The following is a 17,868-nucleotide window of genomic DNA, read 5'->3' on the forward strand; positions in this document are numbered from 1 at the left end:
AAATTTTTATTTATAAATTATATCTAAAAAACATAGGGCATTACTTATAATAGGGATTTGATAGTAATAATAAATTGCTATGCGTTGCATGTAGCAATGTTTGGTTTGCTTAATAGTAGTGTTATTCTTACTTATTAATCCAATTGATCAAATAAACTTTATAATTATAAGCATGTTTGTAATTTATAAACACAAGATTAACCTTATTGCATATCAACCATTAGATGATAGAATAAAAAAGAATATACTAGAAAGGGTTTAAGAAATTTTATAAATTATAAACATGTTTATAAATTATAAATATAAGATTAATCTAAATGAATAACAACTGTTAGATGGTAGAATATCCTGGAATATCCAAGCATATTTTAGGTATATCCACTACCATCCCAGTCCCCTTACAGATTTGTTTAAGCAAACTAATAAAAAATTTAATATAAATATACATTATAAATTAGAGGATGCTAACTTAAATAATTAATATAAATACTAATTATTAAATTTTAAAATAAGACAAAACCTCTATTAAATAGCAACTATTGCCACTAAGATTAGATACTGGTAGTTTACACAGATCTAAATATTATTAAACTTATTAATTTGGTTTAAAATACCTATTAAATAAAAATATTGCCACTAAAACCTTAACTGTGCCAGAATATTCTTAAAATATTGTCAACCTGTAATAACTCTCTTGGCTATTGGCGGATCCATGATAGCAGGATATGATGTATTGAGATGCTGGAGAGAATAGAGGCCTGGAGCCAAAAGGGCACCATGTCTCCCATGTTTCACTTGAAAGGCATGGTCTCCATCTTCCAGTGTAGTGACGGGTCCGAGACCTTCATGTCGGTTTTGAGCGCTTACAGCGATACCAGTCTGGTCGAAGAGGCAAGGAAGTATTTCACAGTGATGCGCAACAAGCATGGAATTTCTCCAGGGAAAGAGCACTACGTGTGCATGATGGATCTGCTGGGCCTCGCAACCCAGGGCAGTAAACGTGATTGAATCCATGCCTCTGGAAGACGCTGCTTGGAGTGTGTAAATGGAAGAATGTGGCCGTGAGGGAGGTGGATTTCGAGTCGTTGGTGGAGCTCGACGTGAGCAGTGCTGCGGCATATGTTCTCATGGCCAACATATACTCGAGCACAGGCAAGCTCGATGAGAGGAGCAAAGTTTTTGTGAGGATGTTGGTGAGAAAGAGGATGCGCTTAGCACAGCGAGAAGCTTGCAGTCCCTTGTGCGTTGATCAATTCCAAGCCAGGAAGTGTCATCAGTTATTTGAGAGTGTGCCAGGATTGTCAAAAAGCCACGGCAATCATCTCCAAGCTGGAGGAGTGTGTGCGAGCAGGCTCCATATTTTTAAAGATGGACAGTGCTCCTGTGGCGATTATTTCTAAGACACAAAACAAATTTTAGACATTTTTTTAAATTATAAATGAAGAATTAAAGACAATTAGATTTATTGAATTCTGAGCTCATGAGCTAAAAAGTGGTATCAAATGTTTTGTAATGCAATATTATATCTCTTGACTTACGAATTCTGTCAGAACTTCCACAAGCTTCACTCTCTCCTGTTCTTCAGCCATGTAAAACGCATGGCCTGCATTCTCAAACACAACCTGCTGAACTGGGATGCCAATCTCCTTCACCTTCTTTGCAAAGTCGAGCTGCCTTTCATGGAGCAAATCAGCGGTCCCAATCACAACAAGCGTCCTTGGCATATCCGCATCATTGAGAGCATGGGGGAGCTCCACCATTGGGTTGCAGTATGGATGATCTCTATTGGCTCCATCTGGGAGTGTGTACTTCCAAAACACATCGCACAACTCAGTCGTAAGTTGGCCAGGCTTGAACTCGACGAGCTCGGGGGGAGTCCGCTCAACACCTCCAAAGAACGGCTGGATGAGAATCTGGCCAGCCAGAACCAGCGGCTTCAAATCCGAGCCACTCTTCGCTGAAGCTCGCTTCATGACATGATAAACAATATTCCCTGCAGCGCTATCGCCCACCACGAAAACCTTGGTAAAATCAGCACAGTCCGACAGCCAGGGCGCGGTAACTTCCTTCTTGGCCACTGCTTGAAGCCATTTCAGAGCGGTAAATCCGTCCTCATAAGCAACTGGCAAGCGGTGCTCTGGTGCAATCCGGTAATTCACGGAGACCACAAGTGCCCCCACCGATTTTGCAAAATCCTCGCAAAGGTGGTGGTATCCAATATCATCAGCGCTGGATTGAATGAACCCACCTCCATGGATGAACAGGAGGATAGGCAGCTTACCAGATTCATGCTTCTGCTGGGGACAGAATACCCTCACCCATAGATTGCTTTCCTCCTCAATTGTCAGATCTTTCGAGGCCACTCCATCCACAAAATCGGGATTTGCCGGACTCGTTGGGATTGTTCCACGAGTGTATGAACCATCTTGGTGAATGACCAGACCATCAAGCTGTAAATCCACTACACTTGCCATTGCTTGCCCTGTGTCTCGGTCTTTGTTCTTATATTGTGATGAGATATTGTTATTGAATGAGCCCAGCAGTCAAGGTGTTGCTTTCAGTATTCAACCCGTGTTCCTTTTGCCTTTCCATGTGTACTGACGTCCAAACACTTCTCTCTCACAAAAGATTCTTTTTTGTTGGATATGAATGTAGAAGTCCGTATTGATGCGCTCGATGTAATCGTTAAATAAATGGATCTGGCCTCTTTCTCGCTCTCTCTGATCAGCCAGCTCCGTTACTTTTGAGCAAAAGATCTAGCCAATTCGTCTGCTTGATCCAAAAAAGCCTCTTTTCCCAGTTGATTGGTCCTAGACTGCTTTTAAAGATCAACCCTGCTCCAAGATCAAAGTTCCATAGAAGCTATCTCTCGATTTGAGAGCAAGAATGTGAGTGATCTCGTCCATTAGGGTATTGCGCAAGTGAAAATCCTGTTAAGTAATAGTATGATAATAATTTATCGCAAAACCGGGGCATTTTTACAAAATCGTTAGCACCTTGGGCATAGGGTTTAAGTTTTTCTCTGTATAAACCCTAAAAATGTGAATGATGGCCTCTTCGGCGCTCCGGCCTCTGTGCACGAAGCTCCTGGAGCTTCCCACCGCGGGCATCGAGGCGCAGGGCCAGGCGATCGAGGCGGCAGAGGCCCTCGAGAAGATTTTGGAGGCGCTCCCGGCATCGGCTCTCCAGAGCTGCTACCAGTAAGCAAAGTGAAAATCCCCCCCTCTCTCTCTCTCTCCCTCATTCTGGGATGAATCGTCAGGTGTGCGCTCTTCCCACTGCTGCTCCTCATCGACGCGGCCGTGGTGCTGCGAGCCAAGGGCGTGGCGGTGCGATCCAAGCCCGTGATCGTGAGCGACAGATTGGCGGAGAGAGTTGCTGCGTGTTTGGAGATTCTGCTGCGGAAATGCCCCGTCCAAGACATCCAGGAGATGGCGACGCTGCTGCGGAAACTCGTCGGCGCGGCCATGCTCAAGCCCGACGAGGCGTCGGAAGAATTCCGCCACGGGGTTGTCAAATGCCTGGCTTCCATGTTCCAGCATTTGCCTCCTCAGGGAGATGTCGCGGAGAGAATGCGGTCGGAGGAGATGGCCGCCGCCATCGGCCATTTGTTCTCGGTCTTACTCCAGGTATTTTTGTGTGGTTTTTCTCTCGAGTGTGACTAGATCCTTCTTGCAGATCTCTCATGCCGAGGCTGCAAGAGCTGGCGTGGGGAGTGCATCAATACGAGCCGACTCTCTTGCAACGCTTAGAATCGTCGTGACGAAGGTGATTCAAGTTCTTCCTTTTCTTCTCTTGGTGAATAGAGTTCTTCCAGGTTGCATCGCCCGATGCTCTCGCGTTTTTTCTTCCCGGTGTTGCCAGCGGGCTTGGAAAAGTGATCAAGGGTGCAGTTGTGAGCAACGGGAGGTCGGGTTTTGTTTCCGCCGCGCAGTTCTATTCCGTTGGAGCAGCTGCCAGCAGCCGGTCGTTGAGTGAGGCGATCCTGGGGATTGCCGAGTTGCTCGTTCTCGTGCTTGCGGATTCCCGGAATTTAGTAACTGCAGACATCGCCACTCCTCGCATTCAGGACCAGGAAGCTTTGGGAGCTTTGCAAAAGCTGTCGAAGAAGGCGGTACATGAAACTCGACGTGATGAGCATCAGCTTGAGGTGGCAGACACGAGCATGGAGGATCGAAAGGTCATGCGCGTAGAGTGCAACGAAAGGTGGCTTGCCGACACAGTATCTCATATCGACAAGTTGTTACAGGATGTTCTTCCCTTGGTACGTTTGAAACTTCCTCCTTTTCTTTTTGCAGTTCAAGCTTCTTGACATGGTTTCAGCTTTGTGCTCACCCGGTCGCAGCTGTACGTAAAGCGGTCGTGGAAGCTACCGGGCAAATAATTGGATCTTGCCAGAAGACCTTGGAAGTCTGCATGCCATTGCTTTTGGTAAGATCAATATTTGCTAGCGATCGTTGTTGGGGAATGACTGATGTATGTCAGGAAACTCTGCTGCTCTTTGCTTGCGGTGATTCAAGCTCCGTTTCGGCCACTGCAAGTCACCATCTCTCATTCCTCGCACATTCCGGAAGTCACTCCAAACTAAAATCGGCTTTCACTGCTGTTCTCAACAGGTTTGAAAGTCAAGTACTGAGATAAAGCCTAACAGTTGATGATCCAGGCTTTTGGAGGATCTGCCTAAAGTTGTTATTTCAGCAGATGAAGTTTCTGCATTGCATCATGCGCGACGACTAGCAGCCGCAATGTATTACTCAGGCCCCAGAGCTGTCTTTACGTCGCTGTTTCAATCTCCGGTAAGCCTGAATTCTTTTGAGTATCTTTTGCAATTGAAGGCTGACGGACGTTTCAGGCTTGTGTTTCGCGGTTCATCACTATTATGACACAATCTCTAAGTCTTCCTTCAACGTTTGCATCGTCCGGCTACATTGAATCCGGAGGCTACAAGTTTCGAGAGATTTCACTTCCGCATGGAGCGAGTCTTGAGGCTGAAGTGGCAAATGATCAATTGCCTCGGACAGCTCCTTGGTTTACGCAGGCTGGAAAAGTGAAGCTGTATGATGCACTGGCAAGCACTCTGAGGCTTGCTGGATTCTCGAGCTTGAGAGGTTCTGTCGACAAACCAAGTTTAGCGGACTTGCTACTACTCCTCCAGTCGTCTATCCGTGATTGTGCATCGGAAAGTGGAGCTGACAAGGGTGGCCAGCTTCGACGCTCTGCTGCCGCTGCAGCTTGCGCATTGAACGAGATTATCTACGGAGCATCTGGAACTTGGCTGGACAGGAATAATCTCTTCGGAAGTAAAGACTCCAATGAATGGGATCCGCTGCCGAAGGCAGACTTTCTTTCACATGTCCGTGACGCCATTGGCGACGTCCTTCACGATTACATGGTGTCAGAATTGTGGGATCTTCCAGTTGATTCTCAAGGAAGTGACGAGAGTGATCTGCCTATCCTCGAAGACAATGCAACACTTCAACAGGTTTGTGTATTTCTTGCATGATCGTCTCATAAAAGTTTTACAGGTGCTTATTGAAGGTGTTGGAATTTTCGGAATGACTTTGGGAAGCTCGTTCGAAACCAGCGGCTACTTGGGCTTGGTGATTTATCCCCTACTGGAGAAGCTGGGCTGTAGCCGATATTCGATCGCCCACGCAGCGAGCATTTCGTTACGTGGAATTTCCCATCACTCCGGTTATGTTTCTGTAAGTTATGCTTCTGCTTACAAATTGTGGATAATAACTCGTTTTTTTCGTTTCTAGGTGCAAAAACTGGTAGTGGCAAATTTGGATCATGTGGTGGATTCGTTGTGTCGGCAACTGAGGCACATATCAATGTATCCTCATGCGCCTGAGTTTTTGACCGCTATATTACAACAAACCGGAGCTGCAGCCGACCTGCTTCCTCTCCTCGAAGAACCAGTAAGCGATCTGAAGTCTCAACTTGTTTAAACTCTCCCTGGTTTAGATGCGAGGTCTTCTCCAGGAACTGGAAATACCTGGCAGGCACCACCATCCTTTCCTTACGGTTCCAATCCTGAAGGTAATGGTGTATGAAATCGTCATCAACTAGCTAATCACATTGATAACAGGCACTGCGAGAAATAACTAGAGCTGCTAGGCATGAAAGCTTTGAACTAGCGTCGAGTGGTGGGTATGGTGTTTTACTGTATTCGTTTCTGACCGAAGCTACCTTTCAGATTTGCCATCATCTATGGATGAAGGGGAGCAGAACATTCAGAAGTTGCTGCAGCATAAAAGATGCCACCATTCAGTTTTGACGGTGGCATCTTCGTGCATTGTGTCTTCGGCTCCGCTACTTGCCTCAAAAAATATCCCCGCGAGGATTCTTGCACTTGACATAATAGAGGTTGGTATTGAACAGAGTGTACGCAAATGTTAATGAGCCGTGATGTTGTTACAGGATGGTGTTGCAGCGCTGTCTAAGATCGAAGCCGCTTATAAAGCTAGCAACTTGAGATGGCAAGAAGCCATGCAAGCTTTCGAAAGATCCCAAGGCAACTTGGATTATGAAACACCGGACAGGGACCCCAACGACGGGAACAAGCTTCTTCCTACCATTCACCAGATCTGGCCTCACGTAGTATGCTGCTTGAGGAGTGAACACCCAGCGGTAAGCTAGCTTAAGTGCTACTGTCTTTTTCCAGTTTGCAGACAAGTTTTCCTTCGCAGGTTCTCGTAAGATGTTTGAGTGCCATAGCATTTGTTGCGCGTGAATGCGGTGGATCTTTTCTAGCTCGTCGCCTGCAAAAGGACGTCCTGCCTTTGCTTCTACGGCTTCTTCAAGACGGTCCGGTAACTGGAGGCCGGGTCGGTCTCGACCAGCTTATAGCGCAGCCTGCCACTCGAGCTCTTGCCACCAGGGAGTCTCCAGGAACAGTTCGTAAAGTCCAAGAAGCAGCGCTCAAGTGCATCAAAGCTATAAGCGGGGACAAGAAGAGTGCTCCAGCCTTGGATGCAATCTTTGAGACGGTTGCCGGGGCGGTGGTGAGCTTAGCTTGCAGTCAGTGGGAGCTGAAAGAGCTAGCCGCGGAGGCAGCGAGTGCTCTATCAAGCAGCGATCCAGATCTCGTGTGGATCCTGGCAGCGGACTTGGCTTATGAAAGCGGCGAGGCGGTGGCTCCTGCGTCTCCGTGTCTTCCAAGCTGCTCGGAGATACTCCCGCCGCTCACGTCAGACACCGAGGCCTTGTGCTCGCAGTACGCGGGACGGGACTTTCGGCTCCAGCACAAGCTCGACCGCAGGTGTGCGTACGAGCTTCTTTGCAAACTGGAAAGCTCGACTTCGTTCGCTAAGGTAACGGTTTTTTGCTTTTGTTCTTGCTGGTTTTTTATCTATCTTCTCGGTAGAAGCAATGAGGAACTGGCTGGGGCTGTAGATCTTCGAAACTTTGTAACTCCTGCTTGTGCGTACATTTCTTTGCTTTTGTTCCTGGTTTATGATAATCGTCTCGGTAGAAGCATATACAGCTTCCAAACTTTGTAACTCTCGAGCTCTTGGAGATAGATTCCTGGACAAAACTTATAGCATACACTCTTTCATCAAAAGCTCTGCTAGAGCTTCCACAACTCTAAGAAAAGAAAAAAAGTGGCTACCTTACATCCGCGGAGGAGGTGGTGGCATCCACGCCTGGTGCGGTGGCGGCGCCCCCGGCGACGGGAACCACTGCCCCTGCGGCGGTGGCGGCGCCGCTACCACCGCCGGCGCGGGCGGCGCCGCCTGCGCGTGGTGGTGGTGGTGCGACCAGTCGTGCTGCTGGGGGGGCGGCGGCGGCATCACCGTGTACGGCACCCCGCTACCGTAACCATGGTAGTACCCCCCGGTGGCGGCGGAGGCCTCGGGCGGCGGCAGCGGCGGCTGGAACTTGGGGATGATGTGCGGCTTCCGGTCGGGGTTCTTGGCGGCGATCTCGCGCTCCGCGGGCGACCCGTGCAGCTCGCCGCTGTCCTTCTTGCGCGCGTACGACACGCTCACCTGCTGGTTCTCGATGAACTGCTTGTCCATGCTCTCGATGGCCAGGTCCGACGCCTCGAAGCAGTCGTAGTGCACGAAGCCATAGCCGGGCCGCGTCTGGTCGTCCGAGTGGACGACGCTCGAGTAGACGACGCGGCCGAAGCCGCTGAAGATGGATCCCAGGAGATAGTTGTCCACGGTCCGGCTGAGGTTGCCCACGAAGAGATTGGCGCCAACGTTCTCGTCCTTGTGCGAGGCCTTGCTCATCCGGATGCACCGCCCGTAGAGGCGGCAGTTGTTGAGGATCTTGACGGCGTAGTCCACCGCCGTCTCGTTGGCCAGCTCCACGAAGCCGTAGCCCGAGTGCGCGGTGGTAATCTTGTCGCGCGGGATGTAGACGCTCTGGACGCGAGCCACCTGCGTGAAGAGCTCCCACAGGATGTCCTCGGTTACCTGGGGATCCAGGTTGCCCACGTACGCGGTCGCGTCCTGGTTGTGCTCCTTGGCGTGCTGGGACAGGAGATTGGCGCCCGCGCCGGCCACGACCTTGGTCATTCTCGCCCCTTCTTCCTACCCAAGAACCCTAAAAGTTGAGATTTCCTAATGCCCAAGAGCCCTAACTCTCCCCTGCCCAAGAACCCTAAAGTTGGGAATTTCTAGGGTTCCTCTATGTCCAGCTTTCAGGAGGAAGCCCGGAGCGCCAGGGCATGAGAATTTACTGCGCCTGCGCCTCCCCGCTCCTTGCTGGATCCGCCGATCCCTCCGCGCAGGTACATTTGTTCTCGCCGCCGCTTGGATTCTCCTCCTCCTCCTCCTTTTCCTCGCGGCGGCCATGCAAGCCATGCGGCCCTCGCTCCCGGCGCACCGGCGGAGCAAGGAGAGCCCGCTCAGCTCCGACGCCATCTTCACGCAGAGCCACGCCGGCCTCTTCAACCTCTGCATCGTCGTGCTGGTGGCGGTGAACAGCCGGCTCATCATCGAGAATCTCATGAAGTATGGCCTCCTCATCCAGGCCGAGGTCCTCTTCAGCTCCAAGTCGCTCAAGGACTGGCCGCTCCTCATGTGTGGCCTCTCGCTGCTGATCTTCCCCCTCGCCGCCTATGTCATCGAGAAGATCAAGGCCCGCCGCCCCGCCACCGCCGTGGCGCCGCTCCACTTGATCAACCTCGCCGCCGCGCTGCTCTACCCGATCTACGTGATCGAGATGTTCCAGTCGGATCTCCTCTCGGGGCTGGTTCTCATGCTCATCGCCGTCACCGGCTGGCTCAAGCTCGTCTCCTACGCGCACACCAACGCCGACATCCGCGCGGTGAAGAAGGACGGTGGCAAGATCGAGCTCCCCGCCGAGGCGCCGGCGATCGACTACCCGGACAACATCTCGCTCAAGAACATCGCCTACTTCATGGCAGCGCCGACGCTGTGCTACCAGCTGAGCTACCCGCGCTCGCCGCGGATTAGAACCGGGTGGGTGCTCCGGCAGCTGGGCAAGTGGATCGTCTTCAACGGATTCATGGGCTTCATCATCGGGCAGTACATGAATCCGATCATCCGGAACTCGACGCACCCGCTCAAGGGGAACTACCTCTACGCGATCGAGCGCGTGCTCAAGCTGTCCATCCCCACGCTCTACGTCTGGCTCGGCTTCTTCTACTGCTTCTTCCACCTGTGGCTCAACATCGTGGCGGAGATCCTGTGCTTCGGCGACCGCGAGTTCTACAAGGACTGGTGGAACGCCAAGTCGGTGGACGAGTACTGGCGGCTGTGGAACATGCCCGTCCACCGCTGGCTCGTCCGCCACGTCTACTTCCCGTGCCTCCGGCTGGGCCTCCACAAGCAGTTCGCCATTTTGGTGGTGTTCGTCATCTCCGGGATCTTTCACGAGATTTGCATCGCGGTGCCGTGCCACATGCTGCGGGGCTGGGCGTTTCTGGGGATCATGTTCCAGGTGCCGCTGGTTCTGGTGACCAACGTCCTCCAGCGCAAGTTCCAGAGCTCCATGGTCGGCAACATGATCTTCTGGTTCTTCTTTTGCATCGTCGGGCAGCCGATGTGCGTGCTGCTCTACTATCACGACGTTGTCAACAGGCAGCAGCTCCAGCTAGCTGGGCGGTCCAAATAATCCTTGGTGATATGTCATAGTTATGTCATAGCAAGGCCCCATGGTAGCAGCGAAATAATGATTAATCTACCTAAGATATATTCTTCCTGGATCGACGCAATCTTTTTTGTTGATCTTTAGTCCGAGGCAGCCGTCCTGGAGATGATAAGACACCTGAGGGACACGTAAGGTTTGGTAGGACTAGTAACCTTTGGAAACAAAGTCCTATGTCTCTCATGTCACCACAGGACTGTCTGTCACCATAGCGCATAAGAAAGGTTTGGAAAAACAAACCACGAATCGTCAAAGGAAGAGTGATCACGCACGAAAGCATTATGAGTAGCGACCTGTCCAACCATGGCTGGCTCTTTCGCTTTTGCGCATTGGAACTTTAAGACCTCCGAGCCCACAAGTTTCATTTTTATGTGGCGGCACAGTTGCCCATGTTTTTTTGGGGATCCAACAGCGTAGCGTTTGTCCCAGCTCGAGGTGGTGCACGAGGACAGGGTGAACTCGCTTGTCAAGGAGCATTAATTCGTAGACGAGGAGCCTGTGATCTCCGCCAATGAGGTTCTCGGCCTTTCTCAAGTTCAAGTCGTGAGTATCTTCGTTCTGTTTCTTCCATTGTCAAAGCTCGCGCTCATCAAGTGTTTCTTACAGTTGCCAATATGAAGGTTGAGATCTTGCGTTGAGACACTATAAAAAGTATAAACTATTATGTATTTATGTACTGATGTGTGTGTGCGCTTCTTAATAAAAAAGAATTTGATGACATTCATGATCTCGAACTCAAACTGGCTACATATATACATATTAACCCCCAGGAGACGGCATAAAATTTAACAGTGACTTTGTCTAGAGAAACTCTTGGATTTCCGAAATGGTAAAAAGGCTGTGAACTTAAAGGAAAATTCAACATTTTCCATTGTTTATTTGCTTTGGAAACAACAAAGAAAGCTGCAATGCAGCTGGAAGGAAAGAGTACTGGACTTATATAAACAAAGTTTAGCAGGAAGTCAGCAAGCAAACAACGCAAGCATGGGTGAGGGAAACTTTGCAAGAGCAGTGCGTCAAAAGGTTTGTGGTGCCGGGGAGGCGAATCAAGGCCCGGAGCTTGTCAGTGTTCCCAGGCCCGGAGCAGCCGAGCCCGGGAGTGTGGTGGTGCGCATCATTGCCAGGCCCATCCATCCCTTCGATCGCATCATCATCAAGCAGTCCTTCTCCATTGGGATCTTCGACAAGGGTGAGTTTGTTCCAGGGAGTGAAGGCTTTGGCATAGTTGAAGAGGTTGGTTTCATAGGGAAAAAGAAGAAGAAGAAATTCTGATCGTTTCCAATCTCTTGAAGGTGGGAGAAGGCGTAAGGCGTGTGAAGAAAGGGGATAGAGTGGTTCCTATATTTCTGTGGAACTATTTCTCTGCCAAACAAGGCTCTTGGCAGGATTTTGTCACTGTCTCGGAGAAAGACGTGATTTTGATGCCTCATGACATCTCCGACGAGGATGCGGCACAGCTGATTATCAATCCTTGGACGGGCTATGGTCTTCTCAAGGATATCAATGCTCCAAAAGGAAGCTACGTCCTCCAGAATGGCGCTGGCTCGGTGCTTGGAAGGTAAATCTTTAGTAGAGTCCCTACTCTCACAAACGAAACGATCTTTCACGCACTAGGATCATTATCAAGCTTGCAAAGCACTGGGGCATCAAGACCATCAACCTTGTGAGGCGTGACGAAATCAAGGAAGAGCTCAAGAGCATCGGTGCTGACGAAGTTCTCAACGTGACAAAAGAAGGTACAATTTACCCACACCCGATAATTTCTAAGTTTGCGTGATCTTCGTGGGGAAGATGTTGCTGCTAAAGTGAAAGAACTTACAAATGGAGCCGGAGTGGAGGGAGCGATCGACATGGTATCGGGGTCGCAAACTAAGCTCGCTGCCGCTTGCGTGAAATCCGGTGGGAAAGTCTTCACTATCGGGAGCCTCGAATCATCGGACTCGGTGATATCGGTGAATGATCTCGCGAGAAAAGTTTCCCATTCTTTCTGGAGCTTGACAGCTGCTTCAGGGGACATGCAAGAGCTGATGGCTAAAGAGATCCCAGAGCTCTTCCAGGCAAAGATCATAGGATCGCTTCCAGTGGTGGCTAAATTTCCTCTCGAGGACTACGAGACCGCCATGGAACAGGCAGAGAAGCAGGCCAGACAGGGCAAAGTCCTCCTTGTTGGATGACGAAGCTTTGAAATGGTCCCGTCCCGCGAGACTTTCTCCCACTCTATAGACTGAAGAGATTTCCTACTTGAATTCTATCTTGGATCGATCACCGACTGTGACAGTGGAGGAAGAAAGCTCGGACTATTCCCGCTCACCACTTCCTCCGAGGCTGGCGTTGGAAACGGCGGCACAGCCACCTCCAAGTCGGGCTCCTCCAGCATTTGCACCACCCGGCTCATGCTCGGCCTGGACCTGGCGTCGAGCTGGATGCACCAAAACGCCACCTTGATCATCCGCTCGAACTCGTTCCACTCCAAGTTTTTAAGCCCCGGGTCCGCGATGGCGTGGAGCTCTCCGGCCACGTACTTTTGAAAAGCCCACACTGGAAAGTAGCGGTTCTGGCCGATTCTCGACTTGTCGTTGCCGCTGAGCAGCTCCAGTAGCACCATGCCGTAGCTGTAGACGTCCACTTTGGAGGTGATGGGACGGTCGCCGACCCACTCGGGTGCCATGTAGCCTCGAGTTCCTCGGATGGTGGTCACATCGAGAGCCCGTTCTTTGTCAATGAGCTTGGCCAGGCCAAAGTCCGACACCTTTGGACAGAAGTTCTCGTCGAGGAGAACGTTTTGCGGCTTGATGTCGCAGTGGAGGACGCAATCGTAGCACTCCTCGTGCAAGTACGTGATGCCCTTTGCAACACCAAGAGCAATCGAGTACCTGTAAACCAACTTAGTAGACAAACTTTGGAAAGAGCACGAACATACCTCGTTCCCCAGAGATCGATACACTCTTGGTCCAGTGATCCGTTGCTCAGGAACTCGTAGACGAGTAAACGATGGCTTCCCTCAGCGCAGTAGCCCAAAAGTTTCACTAAGTTGACGTGATGAACCCTTCCAAGGGTGGCGACCTCGGCTTTAAACTGTTTCTCGCCGTGGCTGGCAGCTCCTTCAAGAGTTTTTACTGCCACCACCGTCATATCCGGAAGAACACCCTTGTAAACACTTCCGAATCCACCGGCCCCGAGCTTGCAGCTAAAATGGTTTGTGGCAACTTCCAGCTGCTCGTACGAGAACCATGTCGGGCCGCGGTGATCCTTGGCGGCTTTCTTCCACATTCCACGAAGAGATCTTCGCCAGCAGAACCACGCCGACAACGCGATGCACAAGAAACTGGCGAGCTCTCCAATTGCGATGGCAAAGACCAGTCTGTGACCCGCGTCAGAGAAGTAACTCCAGTTTCTCAAAGAATCGGGGAGTGACGGCGTATAAGCATCCAGGACCGTCACAAACACGTCCTCGGAGAAAGAAGTTGTCAATGGATCCAGTGCCGAAACTTTGAGAAGTGCGATGGAGGCCCGCTCCATTGCCTGGACACCATTGAAGAGTCTTCCATCTTCACCACCAAGAAGACTACAACGTTTTGTTCCCGCGAGCATGTACGTAGCACCCAGGCAGCGGCAATCCTTCAAACAAGAGACCTTGCACTGCTCGAGGGAAATCGGGTCTTTGGAGAGTTGTTGCAAAAGATTTCCAACGTACATGGCCCTCTGAACTTCCACCATCTTGCTCGCAGAAGAAGTAGCGTTACCGGAAGAACAGCTGAGGGGAAATTTGCGGACGCATCCGGCCGATTCACTGGAATCCACAGCATAAAATCCCGGTGGACACGAGCAGCTCTTCCTCGGCTTGTATCCACACAAGCCAAAAGCTCCACACGTCCCAAAAACTTCACATTCGAGCAATGCCGACTGCCATACCACTCTCCACCTTTTTTCCCTGCTGCCACAGCTATAACTCCTCAACGTTCCATTTTTTTCCAGCGTGAGCCTCCGGGTCACGCTCGTATCACCGAGATCTATCGGGTACTTTTGAGCGTTGTCGAACTTGTAGCGGTACCAGGAGCTTCCGTTGGCATCGAAAAAGGCAAGATGACCATCGATGCTGAAAGTGAACTTCGGAGTAGAAGTCATTGTCGACTCTGAGGTGTTGAGCTGCTTGTTGATGATGCCCCAGTAGGAATGATTCAAGTAGTCCTGGAAGTAGAGTTCAATACCCCGTCTGTTCATGCTAAGCCGGTATTTTCCAGCGACCAAACTCGTATTTCCACGAAGTTCTTGTCCAGGAAGGAGAGTATCTGTTGGGAAGTCAAAACTTTGCCAAATCCTGTCCGAGCTACGGTCGAGCAGCACAAAGTTGCCAGTTTCTTCCAAGGACGCGGTGGCGATAGAACAATTCTCACAGCGGACAAGCCATACTGTCATGGACTTGTCTGTAACGATGAGTCCAGTTTCTTTAAGCTCGAGCTCTCCAGTTTTGCCTACTTTGATCTTCGGTTTCTCGGTAGTGCTACCATTCTTGATGAGCGCTTCAGTGGCCTCCCATACTACTGTTCCTGTGCTTTGATGCCAGATTGCAAGAGTAAAGAGCTCACCAATCCCATCGCTTGTGTGGAATCCAAATGCAAAAGTGTTGTTAAGTGACATCCATGGTGGCTGCCTCGCACCAAGCTTGTCTCCCAGTCCAATCCCCTCGCAATTCAGCACCAGGAGCACCAGTAGAACTAGCGTCACTAGTTTTGCTGCCATCAGGAAAAAAACTTCTTGTTCTTTCTCCTGCAAATGAAACTCACTAATTAGAAAAGAAGTGAACTCTGAAAGCTATATCAGAACTACAATTTGACTTGGTCGATGTCAACTACAAGATATCCTCCATGATTTCTCATATCCTTCTGAGTTTTGCTACGAATTCATGGCATTAAAAACAATTGAAAAAAAAACTGATCATACCTCACAAGAACTACTTATAATAGTAGTATCCTTAGCAAAGTCAAGGTGAAAGTAGATGACTTTCACAACGATTGACTTGGGCTTTGATCAATTCAATCCGGGAACGTAACTCCAACGAAAGAACCACATAACTTAAAAAGTCAGAACCGCAAAACAGAAGAAAAACTTAGCGAGAGCAAGCTTTGGAGAAACCATGTCAGAAACAACATTCATGAAGCTACTTACTCTCATGCTGCTGCTCTCTTCGACTTACTACAGCAGAGTCCTGGCCGACTTCTTGCGCGGAAGCACTGTCACAACAGGAAGCCCTTGGAGATCGCCTGGAGGAATCTTTGGATTTGGATTCGTAATGCCTGAGTCTTCAAGCACCCGGAACTTCAATTTCGCGATCTGGTATGATATAGACCCGAAGAAGACTGTCGTCTGGATGGCAATGGCAAACGGGCAGCTGGTCCAGGTGAGTGAAAATGCCAAGCTTGAGTTGAAAGCCGAGGGAGGACTTTCCGTCACTGCTGGCAACAGCTCCGTCCCCTTCTGGCAAACCAATCCTGGACAGTGTTGTGCTGAAAGTGCTGCGCTGCTCGAGAACGGGAACTTAATTGTCCTTCGGAAAGACAAGAAAATTGCATGGCAGATCTTCGACTCTCCAACGAACAACCTTTTGCCCGAGCAGCAGCTCCGCACGCAAGGAAATCCGTCCTTGGGATACACGAGGTTGATTTCTCGTGTATCTGGAGCATACCAGCTTGTTCTCAACAGTGGTCAGGTGCTGCTCAAGAACTTAAAGCTGGAGATCCCGCAAAAGTACTGGTCTATTGCAAATCCGACACTGAACTCCACCATGACTTGCCTGGATGATGAAACCGGAGAGCACGTCTTGAACAACAACGCTTGCCAGCCCGATCGTTCTCTCAAGTTCCCGGCCGTCTTGAACTTGAGCTCTCAAGGGGTCCTTTCCTTTTACGACGCAACTGGATAGAGCTGGATCAATGAGTTCACAAGACTACGCGCTTGATTATGACGATGCAAATGTGTTGAGGAGACTTACGCTGGACGACGATAGCAATCTCAGGATCTACAGCTTCGGCCCGAAGAACAAGAGTGGCTCCTGGAGCATCGTCTGGCAAGCCGTCATGCACGAGTGCGACGTCTTTGGAACATGTGGACCTTTCGCTCTCTGCACCTACAGGCCCACAAAAACTTGCAGCTGTCCTCCTGGATTTCACCGAGTTGATCCAAACGACGAATCGAAGGGATGTGACTACAACATACCTCTGGGAGGTTGTCAAAACTCCTCGAACTCGGTGAAGCTCGTCCAGGTGAATCGAGCAGACTACTACTTCAACGATTACAACTTCGACTCGACCATCAAGTCGCTCGAGAAGTGCAAGGACACCTGCATGCAAGACTGTAAGTGCCTGGCAGCCGCTTACAAGTACGACGGCACGGGCTTGTGCTTCCTCAAAGGCAGCTCCAACAAGCTCTACAACGGTAAGCAGACCTTAAACGAGATCAACATGGTGTTTATGAAGTTGTCGAGCCTGGACACATCTGCAGCCGACGACCAGCACGATCCCTTCCTCGCGGATGCAAACGCCACAGTGAGTGACCAAGTCATGCCAAAGATAAACAAACGGACAGTCTACCTCTCGCGGCACCTCCACTCCATCATTCTGTCCGTGGCCATCGTCGAGCTCGGGCTGTTTGCCACTGGAGCCGCGGTCGTGGCGGCTGTGTGGAAGAAAATCTCCGGCAAGAAATGGGAGGAGATGACGGCAGAGATCGAGGGGCTCCCGACCAAGTTCACGTATCGCCAGCTCCAGGATGCTACGGAAAACTTCTGCAACGAGTTAGGCTCGGGAGGATTCGGGAGCGTGTATAGAGGAAACATACCGGAGAAAGGTGGTATTGTGGCCGTGAAGAAGATCACCACCGTGAACCAGGCCGAGAAGCAATTCAAAGCCGAGGTGAGCACGATTGGAAGAGTACACCACGTCAACTTGGTCCGCCTCCTCGGCTACTGCGCTTATGGAAACCGCCACCTCCTCGTCTACTAGTTCATGCCAAACGGTTCTCTCGACCACCACCTCTCGGCCTCGTCCTCGTCTGCCGCCTCGCAAGAGATCTTCTCAACCTGGGAGACACGACACTCAATCGCGCTGGGGATTGCCAAAGGATTGACGTACCTCCACGAGAAGCGTGACGAGCGCATCGTCCACTGCGATATCAAGCCACAAAACGTGCTGCTGGACGAGAGCTTCCGGGCTGGCGAGGATGATGAGAAAAGAATCGATGAGCATCACCACCGTGCAAGGAACCAGGGGATACCTGGCCCCGCCCCAAGGCCGACGTCTATAGCTTTGGGATGCTCCTGCTGGATACCTTGAGCGGCAAGAGGAAGGCCCTCATGGAGCTGAAGCAATACGAGAATGCGCCACTGCCACCGCCTGGCGAGTGGTATTTCCCGATCTATGCCTTCCAAAAGTACATGACCTCGGAGCTGGAGAGCATTGCCGATCCAAACCTGGCGAGCGGCAGCGTGGATTGGGAGCAATTCGAGACGGCGCTCAAGATCGCGCTGTGGTACCAGGATCCAGGATCTAGGCCAGCGATGAGCCGCGTGGTGCAGATCCTGGAGGGCAAAGCGGAGGCGCCGGCGCCGCCATTTCCAGACGCTGGCGAGGGTAATTGAAATAATAATAACTAAATTTAAAAAATTATTATGTGATATTTTTCAATTATCTTGTCTATAACCATAATCATTCACCATTGCCATTTCATAGAAAGATCATAGTGAGAGGT

At 50.5% G+C, this 17,868-nt stretch overlaps 6 protein-coding genes across 8 annotated transcripts; 3 read left to right on the forward strand and 3 right to left on the reverse strand.

Moving 5' to 3' along the window:
• Positions 1-1,439: 1,439 nt before the first annotated feature.
• LOC9653948 (carboxylesterase 1) lies at positions 1,440-2,474 on the reverse strand. Its single transcript, XM_002964509.2, has one exon. It carries the CDS (start codon positions 2,472-2,474, stop codon positions 1,521-1,523), a length of 954 nt encoding a protein of 317 aa, XP_002964555.1. The 3' UTR covers positions 1,440-1,520.
• Positions 2,475-3,041: 567 nt separating this feature from the next.
• LOC112344355 (TELO2-interacting protein 1 homolog) lies at positions 3,042-7,567 on the forward strand. Of its 3 annotated transcripts, none has more exons than XM_024668902.1 (16): positions 3,042-3,200; positions 3,263-3,629; positions 3,679-3,768; positions 3,818-4,264; positions 4,324-4,431; positions 4,486-4,616; positions 4,664-4,796; positions 4,853-5,482; positions 5,526-5,705; positions 5,763-5,921; positions 5,968-6,042; positions 6,092-6,149; positions 6,200-6,369; positions 6,424-6,633; positions 6,693-7,316; positions 7,373-7,454. In XM_024668902.1, the coding sequence occupies exons 1-16, from the start codon at positions 3,046-3,048 to the stop codon at positions 7,376-7,378; spliced, it is 3,543 nt and encodes a 1,180-aa protein (XP_024524670.1). In that variant the 5' UTR covers positions 3,042-3,045; the 3' UTR covers positions 7,379-7,454. The 3 variants fall into 3 exon arrangements, with proteins under 3 accessions (XP_024524670.1, XP_024524668.1, XP_024524667.1); XM_024668900.1 differs by having other exon boundaries at positions 7,370-7,408; XM_024668899.1 differs by having other exon boundaries at positions 6,693-7,567.
• On the reverse strand, positions 7,496-8,596 carry LOC9654720 (splicing factor 3B subunit 4). Its single transcript, XM_002964510.2, has one exon. The coding sequence runs from the start codon at positions 8,526-8,528 to the stop codon at positions 7,617-7,619; it is 912 nt and encodes a 303-aa protein (XP_002964556.2). The 5' UTR covers positions 8,529-8,596; the 3' UTR covers positions 7,496-7,616.
• A 2,498-nt stretch (positions 8,597-11,094) lies between these two features.
• On the forward strand, positions 11,095-12,390 carry LOC9653949 (enoyl-[acyl-carrier-protein] reductase, mitochondrial). Its single transcript, XM_024668904.1, has 4 exons — positions 11,095-11,358; positions 11,418-11,683; positions 11,740-11,861; positions 11,917-12,390. Exons 1-4 carry the CDS (start codon positions 11,110-11,112, stop codon positions 12,297-12,299), a joined length of 1,020 nt encoding a protein of 339 aa, XP_024524672.1. The 5' UTR covers positions 11,095-11,109; the 3' UTR covers positions 12,300-12,390.
• LOC9653950 (G-type lectin S-receptor-like serine/threonine-protein kinase At1g34300) lies at positions 12,364-15,180 on the reverse strand. The gene is made up of 4 exons (XM_024668903.1): positions 15,067-15,180; positions 14,953-15,018; positions 13,046-14,892; positions 12,364-12,998 (listed from the first exon to the last, which is right to left on the reverse strand). The coding sequence occupies exons 3-4, from the start codon at positions 14,863-14,865 to the stop codon at positions 12,374-12,376; spliced, it is 2,445 nt and encodes an 814-aa protein (XP_024524671.1). The 5' UTR covers positions 14,866-14,892; positions 14,953-15,018; positions 15,067-15,180; the 3' UTR covers positions 12,364-12,373.
• An 875-nt stretch (positions 15,181-16,055) lies between these two features.
• LOC9654722 (G-type lectin S-receptor-like serine/threonine-protein kinase At1g34300) lies at positions 16,056-17,123 on the forward strand. Its single transcript, XM_024669011.1, has one exon. The coding sequence runs from the start codon at positions 16,056-16,058 to the stop codon at positions 17,121-17,123; it is 1,068 nt and encodes a 355-aa protein (XP_024524779.1).
• Positions 17,124-17,868: the final 745 nt, after the last annotated feature.

The sequence above is a fragment of the Selaginella moellendorffii genome, unplaced genomic scaffold (genome assembly GCF_000143415.4).
Source record: "Selaginella moellendorffii unplaced genomic scaffold, v1.0 SELMOscaffold_4, whole genome shotgun sequence".
Taxonomy (NCBI): Eukaryota; Viridiplantae; Streptophyta; class Lycopodiopsida; order Selaginellales; family Selaginellaceae; genus Selaginella; species Selaginella moellendorffii.